This window comes from Microtus pennsylvanicus, chromosome 10 (genome assembly GCF_037038515.1).
Source record: "Microtus pennsylvanicus isolate mMicPen1 chromosome 10, mMicPen1.hap1, whole genome shotgun sequence".
Taxonomy (NCBI): Eukaryota; Metazoa; Chordata; class Mammalia; order Rodentia; family Cricetidae; genus Microtus; species Microtus pennsylvanicus.
Window position 1 is genome coordinate 95888170 of NC_134588.1, and position 21761 is coordinate 95909930.

The following is a 21761-nucleotide window of genomic DNA, read 5'->3' on the forward strand; positions in this document are numbered from 1 at the left end:
TCAGAAGTGCTGTTTCAGATAATGTCCCTGTCGTGGGGCTGAGACCATGGTTGTTGGACCAGTCGAGATGAGCTTAGCCCAGCACACGGGTTCTCCTATAACTTTTATCTTCATTTGTACTTTTAGAAGCCTGGGCCTCTTTGTTGTCGTGGAAATAGCTGTCCCTTATGTACCTGAGATTCCTGGAGATGCCTCGGAAGGGAGCCTGTGTGGTGCTTGGCATATGTAGCTGCTTCCCCCAGCGGTGGTGGTTCTACACACTCGAGTCCCTAAAGTGGGGGCCATGTGGCCCAGATGGCCCATCAGCACCTGCCTGGTTTAAAAAGAAAATGTCCTTTCTCATGGAACAGTCATTCTCTGACAGTCCCCAAGAACAAGTGAAAATGACCACACATTGTTAGGGTGAGAGAGGAGCCTAGACTAGGAAGACGCATTGAACCAAGTAAGGTCTTTGTCCTGAGAGCTCGTGCCTCTTCCTGGCAGTGTGGAGCCTGAGTGTGGCTTGCTGCCTGTGAGGAGGTGCCTTCCTGGAAGGGCTGCCTTCCAACCACATCTGCACAGGACTCGGAGCAGCTCCCCTCTTGTTCCCGTCACTATTTAACACACTGTAGAGGAGACGCTAAAGCCATGAAGCCTCCTCGTGCCAAAATGACAGACTGGAATGAGACTTGACACTGAAAGCAGCTCTTGCCACTTAGGGGGAGCAGCAGGCAGGGGTGAGCCTCCACAGACATCCCAGTGAGGAGAGGGGAGCAGGCAGGGATGAGCATGCGCAGACACCCCAGTGAGGAGAGGGGGGCAGGCAGGGGTGAGCATGCGCAGACACCACAGTGAGGAGGGAAAATGCTGGAGTTGCCAAAGGCTGAGGGGCTATTTGGCCCCTGACAGACGAGTACCGCTCATCTCTTCATATCACAGCCTGCTAGCCAGGTGACTGAACTACTTTTGCCTCAGTCTGCTTATCCTGAAAGTGGGCTTATAGCTCCTAACTCGTGGAATTGTGGCGAGCACTGGGTTTCGCTTTTGCACAGCACTAAGCACATGGCCCTGGACAGTGAGTGCTGGGCTTGGCGTGTGCCTTTCCAGACCACACATCTGCCATCCTGACCTTGGCACCTGCTTGAGTTACACACTGCTGATGGCAGGGTCACCTTAGCACTTGCCACGGTCGGGCCAGCCTGTGGCAGAACTTCTAAGAAGTGAGGCTTACGGGGGAAAAGTCAGGTTGTGGGGGGCACAAGGGGAGAACGGGACTATGGCCCCTCTTGTCTATCTGCTTCCTAACTGCCGGGAGGTGAGTGACTTTCTATGCTACCCCCCCCCACCTCCCCGGGGGGATCTGGATCCCAGGAAACCATGAACTGAAACCTTCCTCCTTCCAGGCGTTGATCTCATCACAGCCACACAGAGCTGAAGAGCACGGGGAGGGGCTCTTGGGAAATGCTCCCCAAAGCTTGGTGGGCTTGGGGAGATAGCCAAGTGGCCACTGCCTGCATTTGATTGCAGGCTCTGCCAGGTACAGGCAGGACTTACGCAAGTTAATTAACTCATCACATTCAGTTTTGCCATCTGTAAAATGGGCATGGTGACTCGAAGGTCCTTCAGAGTATTATAACTGATAACCAGTGTGAAGCTGTAAGTCCAGGGGTTCAGCAAATGTTGGCGACTGCTATCAGCTGTCAGTTTAGGTCATCAAAAAATGACCACAGTGACATATAGCTTATTTGTCTATAGAACTGACCAAGAAACTGCTTCTTGTAATAGAGTCCCTATTGTCGTATACAGTGCAGGCTTGGCTGGGCAATGTTTCTAAAACAACTTTCAAATTAATAGAAGTCCGTTCTCCTGCTATACAGGGTGTACCTTCAGAGAGCTTCCAGAGTGGGTTTCCTCAACAGACCCCTTGTCTCTAAATTCTGTCTATACTTTTTTCAGAAAATGTACAGTTGGGGTGTTTTTCAGTTTCTGAGTTTGTTTGACTTCCTTGCAGTATATGGAGTGACAATATCGGAGCTGCTCCCAAAACAGAAAGGGGCACTTTTTTTTTAATGGAAGAAAATCATATCCAAGACCAACTGCATAGAGTGATCAAGTTGGTTTGAAACAACAGCCAAGTCTGGTGCAATGGTGTATGGTCAGAGTAAAAACTACTTGGGAGGCAGAGAGAGGCAGGAGCATGGCTTGAACATTGAGCCAGTGAGTTTGAGACCAGCCTGAGCAACAAAGAGAGGCCTGGGTAGAGGAATGCCTCCTTCCAGGAGGGAGGGGTCCAGGTTTAGGTCTCAGGACCTCACCCCTCCTCCATGGGTGCCGATGCAGAAGCCTTTGTACTCAGCATTAACTTCTGTCTTGCATGGACTGCCACCTCCACTCCAGGCTTATAAACATCCAGATTGCTCGTAAACGTCATGTTCCTGCCCCACTTGTTCTCAGAAGCAGGAAGCCAAAAGCCTCTACCCCAACAGGATTTACTCTGAGGGAAGCTACCTTGGGGCTCCACAGCCCTGCTGCTCCCCATGGTGCTTCTCAGCTGCTGACTGGAACAGGGAACAGTTAACTGCTTCTCAGAAAAGCAGGACTGTCAGTGGCCCTGTGGGAGCCACTCCAGGCCTCCAGCAGAGCAAAGTGCTACACGGAAAGGGGATGTGTGCCCAGGCAGCAGCTGCCCCCCCAAGCCTCAGGCGGGTCAGTGCCCTCCTTGGATTAGCACAGAGACTGGCCCCACAGAAACCCTGCCCTTTTACCTTGTGTTGGAGTGGAAGCCCATGGTTCCTTCTCCAAGGGCAGAGGAAGGATGTGGCACAGACACAGGCAGGAATCCCTTATTGGGAAGTGAGCTCAGGTTTGATGGGGTCACTGGGGAGGAAGCCAAGCTAGGCCCCTTGGCCCTTCCATCATCTGAACAATAGAAGAGGACCACGGAAGCCTGGGGTAGGGCACTGATGTGCAGTGCACGGCCTCTGTGTTCTCGTCAGGCACAGTAGGATGCCCCAGCTGAGAACCCCTGACCCCGTGTGAGTGGAAGTAGGGGGCTCACTAAGTGCTGGCAAGAGGTGATGGGGCTGGGACTAGGAAGCAGTGACTGTGGCCCAGTCCTGTGTGTACAGAGAAAGGCAGATGGGAGCAGGTTATACCCTGCTTTGTGGTCTGTGTGTGTGTGTGCGTGCACATGCACGTGTGTGTAAAATACTAGACTATTGCCAGATTTCCAGAAATGCATTGAGCTTATATAACCAGACACTGTCCCATTTTTAGTAAACATAATGTCCCAAGGCCTTAAGGTGTGGCTCTGTAATGCGGCCTGTGCTGAAGCCACTGAGGAGAGCCTGCAGAGAGGCGCCCCCAGGTCAGCAGCTGTAGGAGCCTGGCATTGAGATGCACATGGAGCTTGTGCCATCCGCACTCAGCAGTGCGGCTCCTGCCCCTGGGGGCCAAGGAAGCCTGCACTGCGCCTTTCTTTCCAGAGAAGCTCTGGGCGGCAACTCCACTCTAAATTTAACGCAAAGCTGCCTTCCATGGGCACGTGTGACTGCCTGGGCTGTCTGTGGACGGATGAGGATAATGGCTGGAGTGAATTAGCAAGTCTGGGGAGGAGAGCCTATCAGCAGAAGGACAAATTTAGGATCTTTGAAGACAGCTGGTCAGCAGTACCATAGCCTATGGGGTTAGAATGGAAAGTCCTTAGTTCAGGGTTTCTGGAGCATCACCCCATCTCTAGGTAGTCTGCCCCAGCCACTCCCAGATAAACAATGCAGGCATTTAGGCCTTTTTTTTTTAACCTCTGCTTATGAGTCTAAGGCCTCAGGTTTTCTTCTATACCCAACTTGAAGAAGATGTTGAGGGGACTGCTGTTTGCCTGTCATTTGCTGCCCTGTACTTGCAAGTCTCTGCGCTCTCAGGAGCTTCCACAGCTATGCACACAGTTAAGGCTCCATCTCCACTGTCTGCCCATCTCCCTGGTTTCTGTTTGCAGGCTTTGTTCTCAGGTCCCATGCTAAAGGGAGGAACCTAATGGGAGGAAGTTGGGTTGTTGTGGGTGTGATCCTGACATTGGCTTCCTCTCCATTTCCTATCCTCCTTGAAGTGAGGACTTCTATCACAGATGCCTAAACAAGGGAAACTGCCTTGTCATAGACCCAAAGCCATACAGCTGATTGTGGGATCAATGCAAGAAACTAATCATGGGTTGAAACTTATAAATCCATAAGCCAAAGTAAGCCATTTCTTCCGGCATAGTGCTGGCATGTTAACACATATAACTGATGGAGCTGACCCCTCTCACTGTTCTCTGTGCTCTCCAAACAAGCAGCCCCCAGAACCCGTCTCCAATTCTTTTCTACAGACTCAGGCAGCTGGATAAGCACGGCCAGGCCACAGCCCAGCAGCTGGTGCAGTTGCTCAACAAGCAGAATCAGCTTCTCCTGGAGCGACAGAACCTGTCAGAGGAGGTGGACCGTCTGCGAGCCCAGGTAGGGTGTGAGGACACATAGGCCATGAGCTGTACCAAGTATTCAGTACCAAGTATTCAGTGCCGAGTGGGAGTACACACAGGGACACTGCAGGCCAGGTTCAGGGCAGCACACAGGAGCCCTCTCCTTCCTGTTATGGGCCCAAACCCCTGCTGATCTCATGGGTCAGATTATACGATGGGAGAGCAGCCTGCCAATTGGCATGAGCATGGAAAAGTATGAGCTGAGGCTTGTCTCCCAGCAGCCTTGGGCACATGTATCACCCAGTCACACCAAAGGCAGCCACACCCTGCAGGAACACTGGTGTGGGAAGACAGAGAAAGTAGGGGGGCAGGAAGAGCAGTGGTCAGGCCCGACATGTGGAGGAGACAGCTGTGAACTGCCCCTGAGGACTGGAGGACTTGAGCCTTAGAAGGAAGAGGTGTTCCCATGGAATCAGATGTCCTTTCCCAATTCAATAGCAGTGGCTCTGGGGACAGGGAAGGGTGGCAGAGTGCCTAGAAGTCCACTGTCTAGAACATGCACTCACTGTCCAGTTAAGCAAGCCAGCACAATTGATATTTATTGTCTCCATTTTGCAGATAGGGAAACTGAGGCTCAAACAAGCATATTCAGCTAGCAAATAGGGGCACAACAAATGAAACCTAAGTCTGACTCCAGAGCCCAAGCCGTCCCCATTCAGGTTAGATAATGGCGGAAAAGAGTCCAGGTGAGTTGGGTGGGCGGCACGAAACTCCTGTTCTCAGCAGCTTCTTCTTACACAGGAGACCAGAGAGGGTTCTCCCCACCCATCAAGCTGTTGGACTTGTAAGGGTGGCTTCTGCCTTTAACTGGATTGCAGCCAGGTGCTCTGTGAGGGCTCTAAGGGACTTCACATGGCATGTGCCTGATTAGTGGGGAAGCGTTAGCAGCGATAGGAATGAAAGACCATTTCTCCTTCTCCATTCAAAATGACCTTGATCCAACAATCCTGACCTGCCTTGACACTCAGCTTGTTCAGTCCCTTTATAAATCGCTTAGAGTTGTAAAGGAGCCAAATTGGACACCAGGCAGAGGACTTAGGCAATGAGTAGAAATATGGATTTATAGGGTTATAGGCCAGTGGGATCAGAGCAGACACTGACAACTGTGTCTTGAATGTGTATAAACAGAGAGAGAGAGAGAGAGAGAGAGAGAGAGAGAGAGAGAGAGAGAGAGAGAGAGAGAAATAGATATAGATTCTGGTGATCCCTAACTCCCCAGGGCATCATGTCTGGAAGCCTCCCTTTATAAGCTGTTGGGGTAACTGGAAAGGAACAAAGGATGTCTTAGTTTGGTTCTAGAGCCAGAAGCAATTCCATTTGAAGACACTGGCCAAGTCACCCATGGTTCTCTGAGCTGTCCTTATGAGTACCATGGAAATTAGGAAATCTGGATGTATTGGGATAGTGGCATACTCACTGGTACCTTAGGGACTTAGTAGGCTGAAATATCCCATACTTGAAATATCCCATACACTCTCCTTCTTGAGAAGGTCCTATAGAGCCAGAGGTGTCAGTACCTTCTTAACTGTGCCCAATGCTGAGGCCATCTATCAACTGAGTAGCCTGATTTTGGTGATAATACAGGTGTGTTGACAGATCTGAGGGAGAACTGCCTGATCAAAGTCCAAAGTCAACAGAGCCACTTTTAGTGACTGGGCTTCTGCTGCATGTCATGAAGGACCGGGATCCACGGCATAAATGAGCCTGCCTTCTCTCTGGACTTTAGATCTTTCTCTAACATGACCTTGGCCTTTGGACTCTATCTGCTCTCTTTACAGCACACAGGTCTTAACAGAGATGTTTAGAAGCCTTTTCCTGGGCTATAAAAAAATCTGAGAAATGAAAATTCATTGCAGGATGTGCAATGGAACACTTTTAAAAGAAAATATTCCTGGAAAAAGTTGTTCTCCCCTTACCAGTGGCAACAGAAATGACTTGTCTGCCCCTTGCTCTCCGATACTGACCTATCTGGAGCATTTCTGATGGTGCTTTTTAGATTGAAATTCTATCTTGGGAGTTAAGATGACCAAGATGAAAGAAATTTGGCAGAGGTGATGTTGGCTCCCAGCTCCAAATCCTGGGGGCTGTTAGAGAGACCAGTATGGCTTTACCAGCTCTGTGCCCACAGTCTACCCTTTTGGCACGAGTGTTGCAGTGACCTCTGTGTGCTGGCCCTTGGTAGCCTCTGTGATGCACTTTTGTCTTGAAGTCAACATGAATATAAACTGAGTTTTAAAGGAACCCTTGAAGTAAGAAGGCCAAAATTTGGCTGACTCTGTAACTGGTAGGGGAAGTGGCTCCAGAGGGCTCTGGAAGGAACAGCTGGACTGTTGGGCATGAGGCCTGCAGCTGCCTTTGTGTGCAGCGTGGTGATGTGAGGGTGAAGGGTTCTATTTTTTCAGCTTGGATGAATTAAGCACAGTAGCTTAATTTTGCATGTCAAACTCTGAAAATCTCTGTCTGCTCAGTACCCAAAAGAGAGTGAGCATTTTCTGACCAGACAGCTGCTTGGGAGTTTAGGCACATTGCTCAGACTGGCTCTACGTCCTAAGCCCTGGCCAATGTAGAGGAAGGATGGTGGGCTCCCAACAGGAAATGCCTTGTTTCTAAGCCTTGATTATTCTAAATGGGCTCTGTTTAGATTCAGAGTCACTCACAGCTTCATGCCCATGGAGGAATCCAGTCCTGGTTGTGACCTTGTGCAATGCCACTTCCGGCTGGAGAGCTTACACAGCTGCTGGGTGGCAGGAAAGTCACTGTCCAGAGTGCAGGATGGCCCTCCAGCTTCAGTGTGCACCTAACTCAGGACTTACACTTCCTGACTTACATACCGGAAGGAACTTTTAGAAAAAGGCCTTTAGAAAGCTGTCAATTGACTGCCTGTGTGGGCATGGCCATTCCAGCTTGATCTTATCCTGGCAGCAGCCTGAGTCCTCTCGTAGCCTGACTGATGATGAGAAGGCTGCACCAGCCCTCTCCTTGGCAGAGTTGCCTGGCTGGGGAGAGCCAGAATTACCATAGTAGTAGTGTGGAGGTGGCTTGTGGGTGAGGGTCATGGGTCCCTGGGGACTAGGCAAGGCTTGACAGCTTGCAGCAGGGTCAGGGGTCAGCAGCCCAAGCCCAGAGACTCTGACATCTGGCCAGGAAGGGTGGGGCCAGCTGGTGAGGAAATGAAGGTCTGTTCTTGGGTCTGGGAGAGGGAAGAAAACACAAATGGTCTGTCTACTTGGAGGGCTGTTCTCCCATCAAGATGAGTTTGGGAGTTACTGGGTAATGACTCTGGTTTCAGCTGCCTGGCACCCACCAATAGCTGCCACCCTGAGCCGGCTGCCTGTTCAGTCCTCAGCATTCAGTCTGGGGAGGGATTCCCTTTGAGTCCCTTCTTATGAATCACTCACAGTTTAGAAAACAGAGTCTGAAGCTGCCGTGTCAGTGGTTAATCAGTTGGCCCTATGACTTTTAAGCATTCTTGGCAGCGAATGTACTTTCTAATTTGATTTAGAGTTGTGCATGGATCCAGCAGCCATATGTGATTATATTCAAGATCATCGACATTATCTCATTACATCAGAGGACTCATTGAATAAAGCTGAAAACAAGCACATGAGGCAGATTCTAGGGGAGGAGAGGCTGCCTGTAACTAACGGACACAAGATGGAAGCTGGACGGGGGCAGCTCAAGTGAGGGCGGCCCAGACCCACTGGCTGGTAGGGAGTTGGTAGCCAAAGTGGGACCTAGAGGTGGTCACTCTTCCTTTGTCCTTCCTAGAGCTCAGGGGCTTTGCCTAGCTGACTTCAGGGCCCACATAGTTAACTACCTGCAGACAGATGGTGTCTTATGAAAGAACAGAAAATACACTGAATACAATAAATTACAAGACCTCCTCCTAAACCAGGATTTTTTTGGAAAGAATTCTAAATAGATGAAAACAAACAATTTGATTTCAACCAAATTGTTGTTTTTTTGTTTTTATCCTGATTTTCACCCGAATTGTCAGTCTCAAAAATAAACACTGATACATTCCCAGAAAATATTTTTCAAATAAAAACTGACTCTGTTAAAGTTTGCCCTGATTCTTTCAAAACTGTGTACAAGACACTGTCAACCAAAGTGACTTGCATATTTTTTTAAATCAACTTGAACATATGCAGCTAAGATGTCATTAACGGCCTGCTGCTGGGTGTTTCTAAGAGAATGACACAAGACCCCAGGCTGCATCTCCAACACAGGGTCTGCAACCCTCACAGATACTTCCCCAAGCAGTTCAAACTGCACGCACTCAGCCTAGTTGTTCATCTAGGCGCTGTGTGCGTCATTAATACTGAAAAGTGCACCAGGCTCCATCTACGAAAGGCCTCTTCTAACAGTTCCCTTTGTCCAAGAACGCCTACTTCCACAATAGGAACAGTGGATGAAAAGTGTTGAATTTTATATTGCTTCTGATGCATTTTCTCCTCTTATTGCTTTCTGAGTTAGACATTACATTTCACAATATAAATTCACAATCGAGTTTTTAAAGGGAGCTAAATATTTTAATCCAATTAGACAAGTGAACAAAACACTGAATATTACATGCAGTGGAGATAAGTGGTTCTTGCCTTTAAAAGACTGTAATTCCGTCACATTGCAACCCCAAATGTCAATGTTGTCTTCATCTTTAACACTTTCAAACACGAGGCAACCAGAGGCTCCACTCCCTGCTGTTGGTGACACTGTCTGTCCTTTGGGAATTCTTAAAATGTATTTCCCATGGAAATATGATTCCCATAACACAGACACCTGCCCCTGTACAGAACAAGTACTTAGGACCCAGAAGCCAACACTGACCTAAGAGGAGCTCTGCTGACGAATGGCCTACAAGAGGCCAGCACAGAGCTATCCAGAGTTGCAGCCTCTTCATCCTGCTTTCTTCTTGCTCTGGCTTCTGCAGAGGTGGCAAAGCCAGAGCATCAGTGGAAGGGAAACGCAGCTATCCTCAGAAGCCCAGACAAGTGGCCAGCAAGGAGTCACTGCTGGTCTATGGTGACTTGCTGCCTTAGTGGTTCCTAGCAAAAGCCGTGGCCTGTGCTGGGGAGACTGCTCTAGGATCTGGGGCACTGCTGAATTTGTGGACATTACCACCTGCTAAGCTAGGTGTCCTTCATTGCTATAACCCACTGATGTCTACAGCACATAGCCTTTAGTCTGTCTAGGCTGATCCATTCTGGGTTGCAGCCCATCTTGCCCTTTATAATGTTGCCATGCCAGCTTCTCAGTAATTCATGATATGTCAAAGCAGGCCTTGAGAATCATGGTAGGATCTGTACTTGGAGGTCACATGCCTAGGTTAAGATCTCAGCTCTTCACTTCAGATATAGGATAGGTCCCATTTGGAGCCCAGTCCAGGTGCTACTGAAGTTTACAGTCACTGTCAACATCACAGCAGGACCATGGGGCTATTAGACAGAAGTCACTTCATAGCCTCCCAGAAAGATGGAGGAATATTGCCCAAAGAAGATGTGGTGTGATGGGAAAGCAGAGTACATGAGTATCCCATAGCACCAGAAGGGAAGGCAAGCCACAAAGAGGAGCCTGGGGCCTGGGTGTACTTCTGTCAGTCACCTCAGAACAAGCTTGGAAGGACCACTGAGGAAGTGTCCGCCTTTTTAAAAGTAGATGCCCACTGCCAGAGGCATAGACAAAGAATGTTTGTGGACATGGCCTCATAGGATAAAGAGCACAGAGAAAGTCAAAAAGAATGTTGACTTGGAAGGCTGTAGGACGCTGGGGTGAAAGGGCAAAGACCTGTGGGCCAGTCACCTAAGAGACTGGGGTGAGGCAAAGAAATAAATGGAAATGGCAGCCGAGACTACAAACAGAGAATCTGAGGACCCTAAAGCACAGCAACTGGACAACAGTTTCGGTCGGCCCACACAACTCGCTTCCTAAACTCCAAGTCTAAAGTAAATATCAGAAATAAATTAGGCATAAAACCCAAAGTTTTGGGGGAAAGGCTGTGATAGGAGTTAAGAGTGACAAGAGGCACGTGGGTCAGGAACATCGGGCTGTAGCCAGGAAAGCAAAGGGATATCTTTCTATTCCCAGGGCAGTCACAGATTGTTGGGGGGGGGGCAGCAGGGGTCATGGTGACAGGTGAGGTGGCAGGAGGGGGAGATGGCTGTCAAAGGCTCGAGCTGAAGTTCCAAACTAAAAACATTCCCTTGACACACATCTTCTCTTCTGGACTGACGCCACAGAAAGACACACCAGTAAAACCACAGCAAGTGACAGCAGGTATGTCGGACAGTGGGAGGAACTCCCATTTCCTGACTCTGGGTCCGCAGAGTTCAGGGAGCACTGAAAAGGTCCCTCTAGTAGACACTGTGGCAGTGCTACTCTCGGGCCAGAGTCCAGGGCTTAAAGAAGATGTGCACTGGCAGTAAGTAAGGAGGCAGTGTCTATCCACAGTGGAGGCTGGCGCTGGTGGGAGAGGGACAACCCCTTACCTCCAGGAGCAGTGAACTTCATGTGTTCCTGTTTTGCCTCACACTGTGTCATCACAGGAGATTGTCCCCAGTCAGAAGAGCAGGCCAGAGTCAACAGGGAGCCCAGTGATGACACATCACTAGATGACCTTGGAGCCACAAGCACTCAAAAGACTGTGAAATGTATTTCCTGGAGCTGGGTTAATAAAGATCTTGTTGCAAGCTCCACTCTGCCACAGGAGTCTATGCCACTGTCTGCACTCAAGAGGGGATTTTCTGCCCGAGTGCATTCATTTTTGTCTTCTGAAATGTCATGGTCTGTGTTGATCCTTGTTCAGTCACCCACTTTCTTGGGTTAAAAGCCCCAATGTCTAGGGACCCAGGATAACAGGCAGCCTGTCCTATTTGGCTATACTCGGAGCACTGGAGGGGGCATCCCAGCAAGTCACTCTCAGAATCAATGTCTGCTTGCTCAGTGAGGCCTGGTGTCAGCTCTAATGGAGACGCTCTGTCCTCTTATTTCAGTTGGTGGCAGGCTTTGGTGACTGACAGATGTCCCAAGGACCCCTCTAGAACAGTCAGGACAGAGCTCCCACAAGCTCCGACAAGCTCCTCATCTTTTTAACCTTATGCTATCCTTATGCTATCTTGTCTTCTGCCACAGCCCCACCTGCATTCCCTGTGTGGAAACCACTCTGCTCACATTAACAGTTAATTAAAACTCACTACCATGGTACTCATCCATCTACCTGAAATGCACGCATGATTTTTTTTTCCAGGAAGGAAGGGGGTGTATCTCCAGTATGTCTCACTTGGGCTTCCAACTCAGAAATCCCCAACATGTAATCATGGCTTCCACCAGGCAGCAGAGCTCTGGCCTGGTCTCTAGATCTAGTCATGCAAGGCGGGTGGGCTCTGGCTCGGTGGAAACCGCAGTTCTAGGACCACCACAGACAACCCTCCTCAGATCGCACAGCACCGGAGCTGGCCATCTTCCACTGAAGGCACTACAGAAATAGGGAGACTTTTGATATACTTAGCATAGCATGAACTTGTGTGCAAAGTCAGAATAGTCATCGGGAATGGTAATCAGCACTTTCCCAACCCTTGGCTCTCCCCATACCAGAAAGTGCAAAATCTTAGAAATGAGACCTCATAAGTATCATGGGTCACACCTTCCAACATGTGGGTGGGGTGCCATATGTAAAAAGGCATTTATTTATGTTACAAGAAGCTGCAGGTAACAGAGGCTCCTTTGTGTTAGTCCAAATAGACTGGCTGACATTCTAATTTTCCCCTACTTTAAAGCCCATTGTAATGTCAGATCTGTTTCTAACAAATAGTTGGACACATTGTCATGATGTCAACTCTTCTTAGGTAAAGGTATACACAGGCCTGGAGTACTGGCTGCTTTCAGAAGAAAAGCATTAGAGGTACACAGCCTGATACTTAAAAACAAAAAGGGCTTTCTTTAGTCTTCAGTGGCAAGGAGTAAGGCACAAATTTTCAATACAGTTGGCTACATATGATTTCCACATTTTAGCAACAAGAACCTTTTCTCCAAAACTTCAGCAATAACAGCTGACCAAACTAGCAAATGAGAAAACAAATACCCATGATCTATTTAAACTTACTTTTTATTATCATTTTTTCCAGTTACCCAGCATGCCACAATCTGATTGCTGACCTGGATGAAACAGAGTGAAATAAATGATTTACAAAGAGATATGTACATTCATCTGATTTGTACTTAATGTGCCACAGTGCACCAAAACCTCCCCAGGGAGACACCACCTGGGACTGCAGGGGGGCTGGTCCTCATGCCATGGTTCTGTCCCTGTGCTACAGACGGGGAGTGCTTCAGCATGAACTGGCTCGGGCTAGTTGGAGTGTGTGCTCAAAACAACTTCAAGTCACTGTCTACTCTAGAGTATGCACGGGATTAATAAAATGACCTCTCTTAAAGACTTGAGTTGTTCTGTTTCCTTTTCATCTTGTAGCAGTGACAGACACCAAAGGCACAGGTTGTAAGTCAGCCAAAGTGTACTGAAGACCACCTCTCCTGCTGCCACCCCCTGTTCTTCCCTGTGTGATATGAAGATTATGCACACCTGTAGCCAGCATCCGGTATTCCCCATCCAACTGTGCACTCAGGAAACACGCTGAACAACATAAACAGCCCCCTCCCCCTCCCCCCAAAAAAGGCATCTTTGGCTCGATGGTGTCAAATTTTAGTCTTCAATAGCAGTTATTTGAGAGGAGCCTAAAAACAAATGTATGTGAAATTAGAAAATTTACTTAACAGTATATCAAATATCTGTACACAGATCATATTTTTAGTCTAAAATAGTATTTCTACTATACAGTCAAGCCCTCAAATGCTTTAAAAGAATACAAACGGACACTGGAAGGTCTGGGGTGTAGCTCAGTGGCAGAACACTTGCCCAATTTGTGTGAGGCCCTGGGTTCCTTCCCCAGCACCACCGGAAAAAAAGAAAAGAGAGAGAGAGAAATTGTGGCTGCTGAGATGATCGTGGTGTTTGAGTGGGATGAAACACTAGGGCACGGCTGCGTGTGGGACAAGCCTACATTATCTCCTTTCCTAGCCAGCAGCCCAGGGCTGTCAGCAGAAGTGTGGTTTGTACATGCTCAGCCCGCCCCTCACCATCGTGCAGCGTAGGCCAAGGAGGTGGTGCCATGACAATGCACAGGCCGTCCTCATCTCTGGGGCATCAAAGGTGCAAGCCGCAAACAGAGCTTCTATTGAGTCACAAGTTTCTGAGTTCATCAGCTGTGCTGGACATAAAGCTGTCACGTATTTTAACTGTCCTTCTAGTTTATGTATACCATGAATAAATTATACAATATTCTAAAAATAGCACCTTTAAAGAGTAATAGAGGTCACTTTATTTCAGCCTCCTGGATGTGTCAACCCCAGTTGATTTTGAGGACAGCACATGAAGAATGTCCCCAAATTTAGCTGTGAGAAATACACATGTATGTCTGACAAACTGGTCACAAAGTCATGCCTCTCTCTGCTGAAATCCCAAGAGCAAAGCCAAGTTCTACAGTTGTAGCTTATGAGGTAAAATGAGAAATATGCCCCATCCAGAATGTTCCAGCAGAATCCAGACATTCTAGCCAACAATTGCTTACATCTAAGGCATAAACTGCCATAAGGGTTAAAGATACACTGCGAAGGAAGTGTGTGGGGCAGTATGTTATCAGGAAGACATTAGTGATGAGCTACCTTCCTTGAGGATTCTGGGTCCACACCATTTCTTACTAGGACCTTTAGGGTCTCTGGTGCCCTCGTGGCCAGTGACTCCACTCCTATCCCACCATTACTTCACACGAGCATGCTCTTGGCATTCCTACTTACATAAAAACAACCCCATGTGTTTCTAAGATGAATTTACCTATCTGTCACTCCGTCATACAGGGCTGGTTAATACCAGCTGGGGCTATAATAATGTTTTTCCAGAAAAGAACAAAATTTAGTTTTCTGAAATTACAGAGCCACATCCAACAACAAGCAGAGAAGCAGCAGATTGACAAGGCTTTATTTAAGCTGTCTGCATGAAGAAGTAATGTGTGTCCCTACCAACTGCCAGTGAGATTCTAAGGGTGGAGAGTGTACAAAGCCATTTTTTGTAATTATTTCATATCCTAAGGGTCATATATGTAAGGAAACGAATGTCTGTAGTGTGACCAGCAATAATGATACAGCATCTATGTTCATATCTGTGTTTGTTCCAAACCCTTAATCAGATGACCAGATCTTGCATGGATCTAGCAGAAAAACTAGAAAGTCAAAATATGTTAAAAACTACAAATCTCCAGGGAGGTGACTCGATGACCAATTCAGAGGTTTTCTTTTTATTTAAATAAATACTTTACATTTCATGCTTGCCTGTAATGCACTACCAGGAGCAAGCTTAGGGAACTGTGATGTAGACAGTACAGACAGTAGCAGCAAAGTGTGTACACTGAGGTGTGGTAGAGACCCTGCAGTTAGTGAGGAAAGGAGAAGCATGTGGCCCCTGTGAGAACAGTCACCTTTAAGAAGCTCGAGGTCGGGTACGGGAATGGAAACAATACTGGAATAATGCTATGTCGTTAGTGTAGAGAGCAAAGCTGTGAGCAACCCTGCAAGCAATCCGAGCAGAAGTGTCAGTGTCCTCCAAACAGCCCTACATGATGACAAGCGGGCAAGCTGGAATCACAAGGCCAGAACTGCATCCAGACATAATGATTCCAGGTTTCAAACCATTCCAGTTGTCTAAACCCTAAGCTTAGCTATAGGAATCTCTTCCCCAAATCTCTCTCTTCTGTTCTACTTCTGCCATTTAACTGACATCTGGGGTTGCAAGGGAAAAATTCTCAAAATCAAAGCCAAGAACACGCCTGCTGTGACTCAGGGAGCCTGGGATGGGAAGAGAAAGCCCTCAAATGGATGGGGACCAAAGGCCAGGTGTGAGGAGTGGCCAGCCTGAGGCATTGTCAGTGCCAGTGCCCCCTCATTAATCTTTAGAAAGCAGCCTTGGCCAAGGTCATGAAGTAACCTTAAGACTTGGGGAGGCGAGACACAACAAAAGAAGCTGTGTGCTTAGTGTACAGTGTCTGCCCCCTCTGAGGGATAAGTGCTCTCAACATCAGCCAGGCTCAGCTTGCTTTTCTTCCTCTCACATTTCTTTCTTACAGAATGGATGCAAGAAAACTTAAAGGACATACCATCTAATTTACTTTCCTGTCAGTGTAAACAGTCAACATAATTCTACGTAGGAAAAAAGAAGACTACAGATGCAAGAATGAACATCTGTTTACTTTAACTTCCTGCTCCATACTAAGGATAAACTCACTCAGGTAGAAACATGAAAAAATTAGGACAAAATCTATGTCTGAATCCATCTTAGCTGCCTTAGTAAATGCCCTTTAAACCCCAGCAGTCACAGTGGCCAGCCACTGCCAGCAGCGGCTCTGCTTCCCCAAGTCTAAGCCTAGATGCTAAGACCTCTGCATGAGAACATGACTTTCTACTCAAAAAGACAATGCAGTAACAATACTGTGTCACGCTGTAGTCTTCCATTTGGGAGCTGTCAGTTAGGAACTAGAATACATCTCCATGATCACTCCTTGGAGTAGATGCCCTCCTGCTTGCTGCAAGAAAGGCTTTGATCCTTGGACTTCATAGTCTGCTTTGGAAAATGTCAGCTCCTAGCACCAAAGGGTTTAATCTGAAGATCATCATTAATGAAGGAGAAAGATGAGGTTTGCATACATGTCCCCTCTCAGTGAGAAATGTCTGGGACTGGGAGACATGAGTATGTACAGAAAAAGAAAAGCTAGAGGTGTTTTGTTTTGTTGTTTTCCCTGATGGCTTGATTCAGTAATGAATGTACCTTGATAAGAATAAACACACCAGCTTCTTATCCTTTGCTTCCTACTGTGTAAATATTTGTGATGTGTTCATTTTGCCAAGTCAAGTTTATCTCTTATCATCATTTGGGTCTCAGCTTTCTCCATGACTTTATGCCAGGCCATACTCACACATCCACTCGAATGAACAACCATCAACATCCATTTGCTCCACCAACCAACCCCTTGGCGCAGGGTAGTTGGGCCTTTTCTCATTTTGGCACCAAGGGGTTAATTACAGCATCTCTGCTCCCAAAGCCAGATTCTAACCAACAGATATTCATTCCAGAGCCTTACCAATTTTTTGTACAAAGGAGAAAAAGTGCATGATTCTAATGGGTGTGTACATTCCTTGCACATGGTTCAAAAGAAACCGCAGTCAATGTCCTGTGAGTTGGAGCTGCGTCTGCTAACATGACAATACACTTCTTATCACTAAAAAATAAATACTACTATAATATAAACAAAATCATTAAAGGACATTCAGAATTTTAACATCTGAGAAAAAGCTAATTCACCTATAACTGAAAGTAAAACTTCAAAACTGATAAGGCAAACACCTGTTCACCTTGGTGTATAGATTTTGGCGACAGCAGGATCATTATACTGTCTACATTCTTCAGCCATCAGAGGTGATAAATATCAAGAAGGGAAAAAGGTTGTCAAGCCCAGGGGCAAAATACTCTCTGGTACAATGTAGATCCTAAGATCGTCTAGGTGACTCTGCACCTTCAGTACTTGGTGGAACAACGTCCATTTGCCCATGAAGTCTGGGTATCCATGGGCGACCCTGGGCTTCCTCCACAATATCCAGCAGGAATTAAAAACCATGTGTATCTCATCAGCCCTTCAGTCCTCTCAATGCTTCCTAAGGATTTCCAGCCAAATATCAGCAATTCGCGCTTTATGCACTGGTCAGACATGCGTTGCTATACCCTTACATATGCACACCACCACCCTTCAACAATTGCTTGTTCAGAAATATAAACTACATCTTCTTAATCTAATTAGTTCTTGATGTATCTTCTAGAAAGTTAAAAATGTACCTAGAATCAGTGTATCTCATTCAGCCTTCACTGCTAGGGAAAAACAAAAACTGAAAGAAGATGACAATTGATCACAAATGAACGATGGGCTTGTGACCCCAGAGATTGTAAAATTACTTCTGAAAACTGCTGTAATAGTAAGACAGTAGCAGCAACAGCATGAGACCTTAGACTGAGATACAATTTCATGCAAAAACAAAAACTGGAGTGTCTGTGTATATGTTTTCATGTGGGTGAAAGGTGGTGAAGGTGAAGACCCTTGGCTGGTCAGGGATGTCAGAAGTGCCCCTGCTATCTGTAAGAGCGAGGACTGGTGGAGATGTCCAGTAATTATTCTCAGTGACAAAAACCTAAGATGCCAGTGTAGAAGAGAATGAAAGAGACTTATTCTCGTCCACTTGCAGAGTAGGAAAACTGAGGGAAGTGTGGCCGCCGTTCGTTGTCCATGCAGTCCATGCCATCTTCATCATCTGTGGGCAGCAAACAGCTACTGTCATTTCTGTTTGCAGTATTACCTCTAGATTATACATTATACAGACAATACGATTTATAAACATCTCCATAAATCTCCTTATTTTTAAAGGAAAACTGCTATTTCTAAATGTATATGATCCACAAAGAAATACTATTATAAAACTGTTTTTAAAACATCAAAATATCAAGATTCAATACTAACAGGAAAAAATGTTACTAAAAAAACAGAATTCTTTCAAGACTCATGCTTTTCAGAGATATATTAAGTTCTAAGTTTAGGTCATTAAATTCTACACAATCCACTGGGTCTTCAAAGTGCTTGTATTTTTTTTTTCTTCCTGGTGACCTTACAGTAAGACTGCAACTTAAGTAACATTAGTTAATATCCACCATCAATTAACTCACTATACTCAGTTTTCCTGATAAAACTTTAAACTATGATAAAGAGAACAAGATAAAAGGTGGAAAACAAAGGGCAGCATTCAAGTCCTGGTTCATCAGGAAAATGAGGGATTTTCAAGACGTGGGGGAAAGGTAGCATGTATGAACCTGTCCTCTCTTCATCTCTATTTTCTGTATGTAAAGGGCTAGGAAGGACCATGCCCCTTCCTCCCTAACTGTTCTGTGATCTGGGGTGAGCCCAAGCCTAGAGGGCTCCATCTAAGCTGTTCCTGCTCGTCTCCAATGTCCACTGCACACGAGTCCACCTGAAATCCAGATGAACAAGTCAGTATAACCCTTTAACAAATATTTGTTTTTTATTTTTATTGTGTGTGGGTGGGTGTGGGGGAGAGAGAGCACACATGCGCTTATGTGAAACACATGAGTGCAAGCTTCCTGAGTCTGGAAGTATCAGATCCCCCACATGCTGCTGTATGCTGGTTGTTTCTTGTCAATTTGATTCAAGCCAGAGTCATTTGGGAGGAGGAAATCTTCATTGATAAAATGCTTCCATCTGATTTATATAAGAAAGTCCAGTCATGATGGGTTACAAAAAAGAAAAAAAAAAGTTAAGCACTGGAATCATAGGTTGTGAGGCCCCAATTTAGGGCTAGAAACTGAACCCAGATCCCCTGTAAGAGCAGAAAGTGCTCTTAATTACGGGGACATCATCTCTCTCCAACCTTATAACCTTTTTTTTTTGCAAGCAAAATATTTCCGTTTCCTAAAATCTACTAAAAAGGACTCTTTCCATTTGTTTTGTTTCCCAGCCTCCCTAGGGAGCACTGATTTCATGTAATAACAGCAGAAGCAGAGGCTGGACTGTACCCCATAAGAGGCTTTGCTTTCATGTGAAAAAAAATCAACATTTTTGTTTTGTTTCTTTGTTTTTTTTTCCTTGTCTCTTGTTAATGTACAGGGACCTCAGAAGTAAAACTGAATTAGCATTAACCTAAATTTTTCAACTAAAATGTACCATAAACCATTGCTGCAGTAGATAGAAACATACCGCATATAGTTTGCATAGGACTTTATACAAATTCCCCTCTACAAACAGACCACTGCCTTGCCAGCGGCTGGGCAGCAATCCTAGGTAGTACTAAGGTAGAGGTAACCCTCTGCCTCCATAAAAATTATGGGTTCAGAAACAAGCCAATCACATGCATTTTCTAGATCAAATTTTTTAGCTGTTTAAAAGCTGAAAAGGGTTGGTGGTTTCCACTGTTGAGTCACACAGCATAAAATCTCTACAAAAAAGTGAGCTGAAGTCATAATGTTCTAATCCTGACATGTGCGAAGCATGTCTGAGAAACCATTTTCCCCGCTAAAAGCTATGTGTTCGTCTACTCCAGATGACAGGGGCTGCCCTGGCTCCTGGCTGTAACTAGACCTTGTCCTAAACCCACAAGGGCTTTGCATGGCAATGGTTTTGCTTAGAGAGGGAGGGAATACTGTTGGATATCCCCAGAGAATTAAGACAGCCTCCATTGTAACTTCAATAATACACACAGCAATTATGAATAGGCATAAATCTGAATCCACAGTCTGGCTGTGAGGCCCCAACACTGAAAGCGACCTACTCCAGCTCTTGTTTGCTCCATCGGGTTAGTCACAGTGAGCATAGTTCTTTGACCATGTCCGGCTGAGATAGGATGGCAGCAGTTCCCTGGGCACCTGGTCAATGGATGTGAACCTGTTCCTACGCTGGAGGACATACACTACACTGAAATGTAGTGCCTCAGACTGCACTTACGCAGCCTCAGGCACCTGCTTTTCTCAGAACATTTAACGAAGTGTAATTAGACAGTAGTAACAGTGACCAGATCTCTCTCAAAGACATTTTCCTTTTCTGTGAGAGGAAAGCATAGGACCATTGATGGATGTAATGAAAGACAACACATTCTAAAATCTGTTCGATTAATTAACACCAGTTAGGACAATCTGGCACATTGCTGCAGCTGTTTGTAGAAAATGGAACATTTTGCTGTCTTTCTTAACTGATGATTTATTCTTAAAAAATAATTAATTTTTTTTGATTTATAAAACCAAGGTGGCAAGTAGGAAGACAACTGCTAACAAATGGCATTTCTGTGTACTTCTGAACCAAAAAAGAAAGAAAGAAAGAAAGAAAGAAAGAAAGAAAGAAAGAAAGAAAGAAAGAAGGAAAGAAGTCCACTCTATGTGTAATAATGCTTTATTGCCCTCTTTCTTTTCCCATAATGAACAGCTACAATCTATGGACTGCCAGAGTTAAAGCCCTTGCCTTGGCACTGAGAACCAAGAACTTCAGTTAATAGCCACTGGGACCCCTCCCGTCCAACAGGAAGCTGGGACAGAGAGAGGCTTGGCCATCCTCTCACTTGCCTTTCCAGCCTAGAGATCATGAATGAGGCGAGAGGAGGCCAAGCCACATAGCTTCCCTAATCCTAGTCTAGGGCAGACCCTGACAGGCATGGACCACACTGGCTGCTGCACTGTACAGCAGCAGAGCAAAGCCAGACTCTACTTCTCATGCCCACACAAGTCAGGTTCCCATCTTGGGAATTATGCTAACCTAAGGGCTTTCTGTACAGTCTCAACACTCTAGAAAGGAACTCATCACCCTTCAAAGATACTGAGGAGGCTTATGCAAAATGGTCTACCCTTGCATGGACCATTGATGAATGGAGGTGAGGAAAGAGGATAAAGTTAAATTCTAGAAGCAGAGCATATAAAGCATTTTCTCTCCAACATTTCAGAGGTTTTAGGAACTGAGAAATAAACATACAAATTCTCATCAGGACAGCTACCATGAGTTAAGGGTTATAAACATGAAAACAGGAGGAGTTAAGATGTCCTGGTCCTTGACTCCTGAGCCAAATTATTCATGAAACAGTGACTGACTAACCACAAGAGTATCTTTAATAGCTTCTAATTTCACTTGGTCGAGACTGTCCATAGTTTGAAACTGTTTTTACAGCTACTGGCTTTTAGTCTTATATTTCTTCATGCTCATTCCACTTAGGAATTTATTATATTGGACTTTTCATGAAGATCATAAGGACCAGTTAATCAGGCCACTCAAGCTTGGAGTTATCTAGAGCCTTTAAGAGCTGGCTTGCCAGGCACACTCCAGAGAAATACAGGCTCTAGAGATTATCCCAGAATCCCTGGGTTTATTCATCAGGCAGATGAGGCATCTTGTCTCAGACAAGACGTGAAGTAAGCTCCCGAGCTTTAGTCTGTGCTTTCACATTTCCTATCTTCTAAAACTGGGCTTTTACTTTTAACTTTATGAAGTGAACTATCTACTCGTGACTCTTCCTTTCCATGCCCTACTTATATTTTTTCAAATTCACATATTTAAATTCACACACTTAAAAAGACTCCTCAAATGACAAAACTTGTTTAAGAAAAGAACCATCTTGATAAGGCTGAGACTGAGAA

General features: G+C 46.0%; 2 protein-coding genes across 11 annotated transcripts in view; one reads left to right on the plus strand and one right to left on the minus strand.

Moving 5' to 3' along the window:
- The window catches only part of Sdccag8 (SHH signaling and ciliogenesis regulator SDCCAG8), a 194415-nt gene extending 181494 nt beyond the window's left edge, over positions 1–12921 (plus strand). For 3 of the 5 annotated variants that reach the window (XR_012912112.1, XM_075989256.1, XM_075989259.1), the window contains 2 exons: positions 4343–4469; positions 12613–12921. Coding sequence is in view for 4 of the 5 variants with exons in the window: in XM_075989256.1 (XP_075845371.1) it covers positions 4343–4469; positions 12613–12642 (157 nt within the window). In the remaining variant the exon portion in view is untranslated. Of the gene's footprint in view, positions 1–4342; positions 4470–5050; positions 5172–12612 lie in introns of those variants that run through there. The other 2 variants (XM_075989258.1, XM_075989255.1) reach the window with 2 other exon arrangements.
- A 918-nt stretch (positions 12922–13839) lies between these two features.
- The window catches only part of Akt3 (AKT serine/threonine kinase 3), a 227704-nt gene continuing 219782 nt past the window's right edge, over positions 13840–21761 (minus strand). For all 6 annotated transcript variants that reach the window (XM_075989265.1, XM_075989261.1, XM_075989264.1 and 3 more), the window contains one exon: positions 13840–17890. In XM_075989265.1, coding sequence (XP_075845380.1) covers positions 17805–17890 — 86 coding nt within the window. In that variant the 3' untranslated portion in view covers positions 13840–17804. The remainder of the gene's footprint in view (positions 17891–21761) is intronic.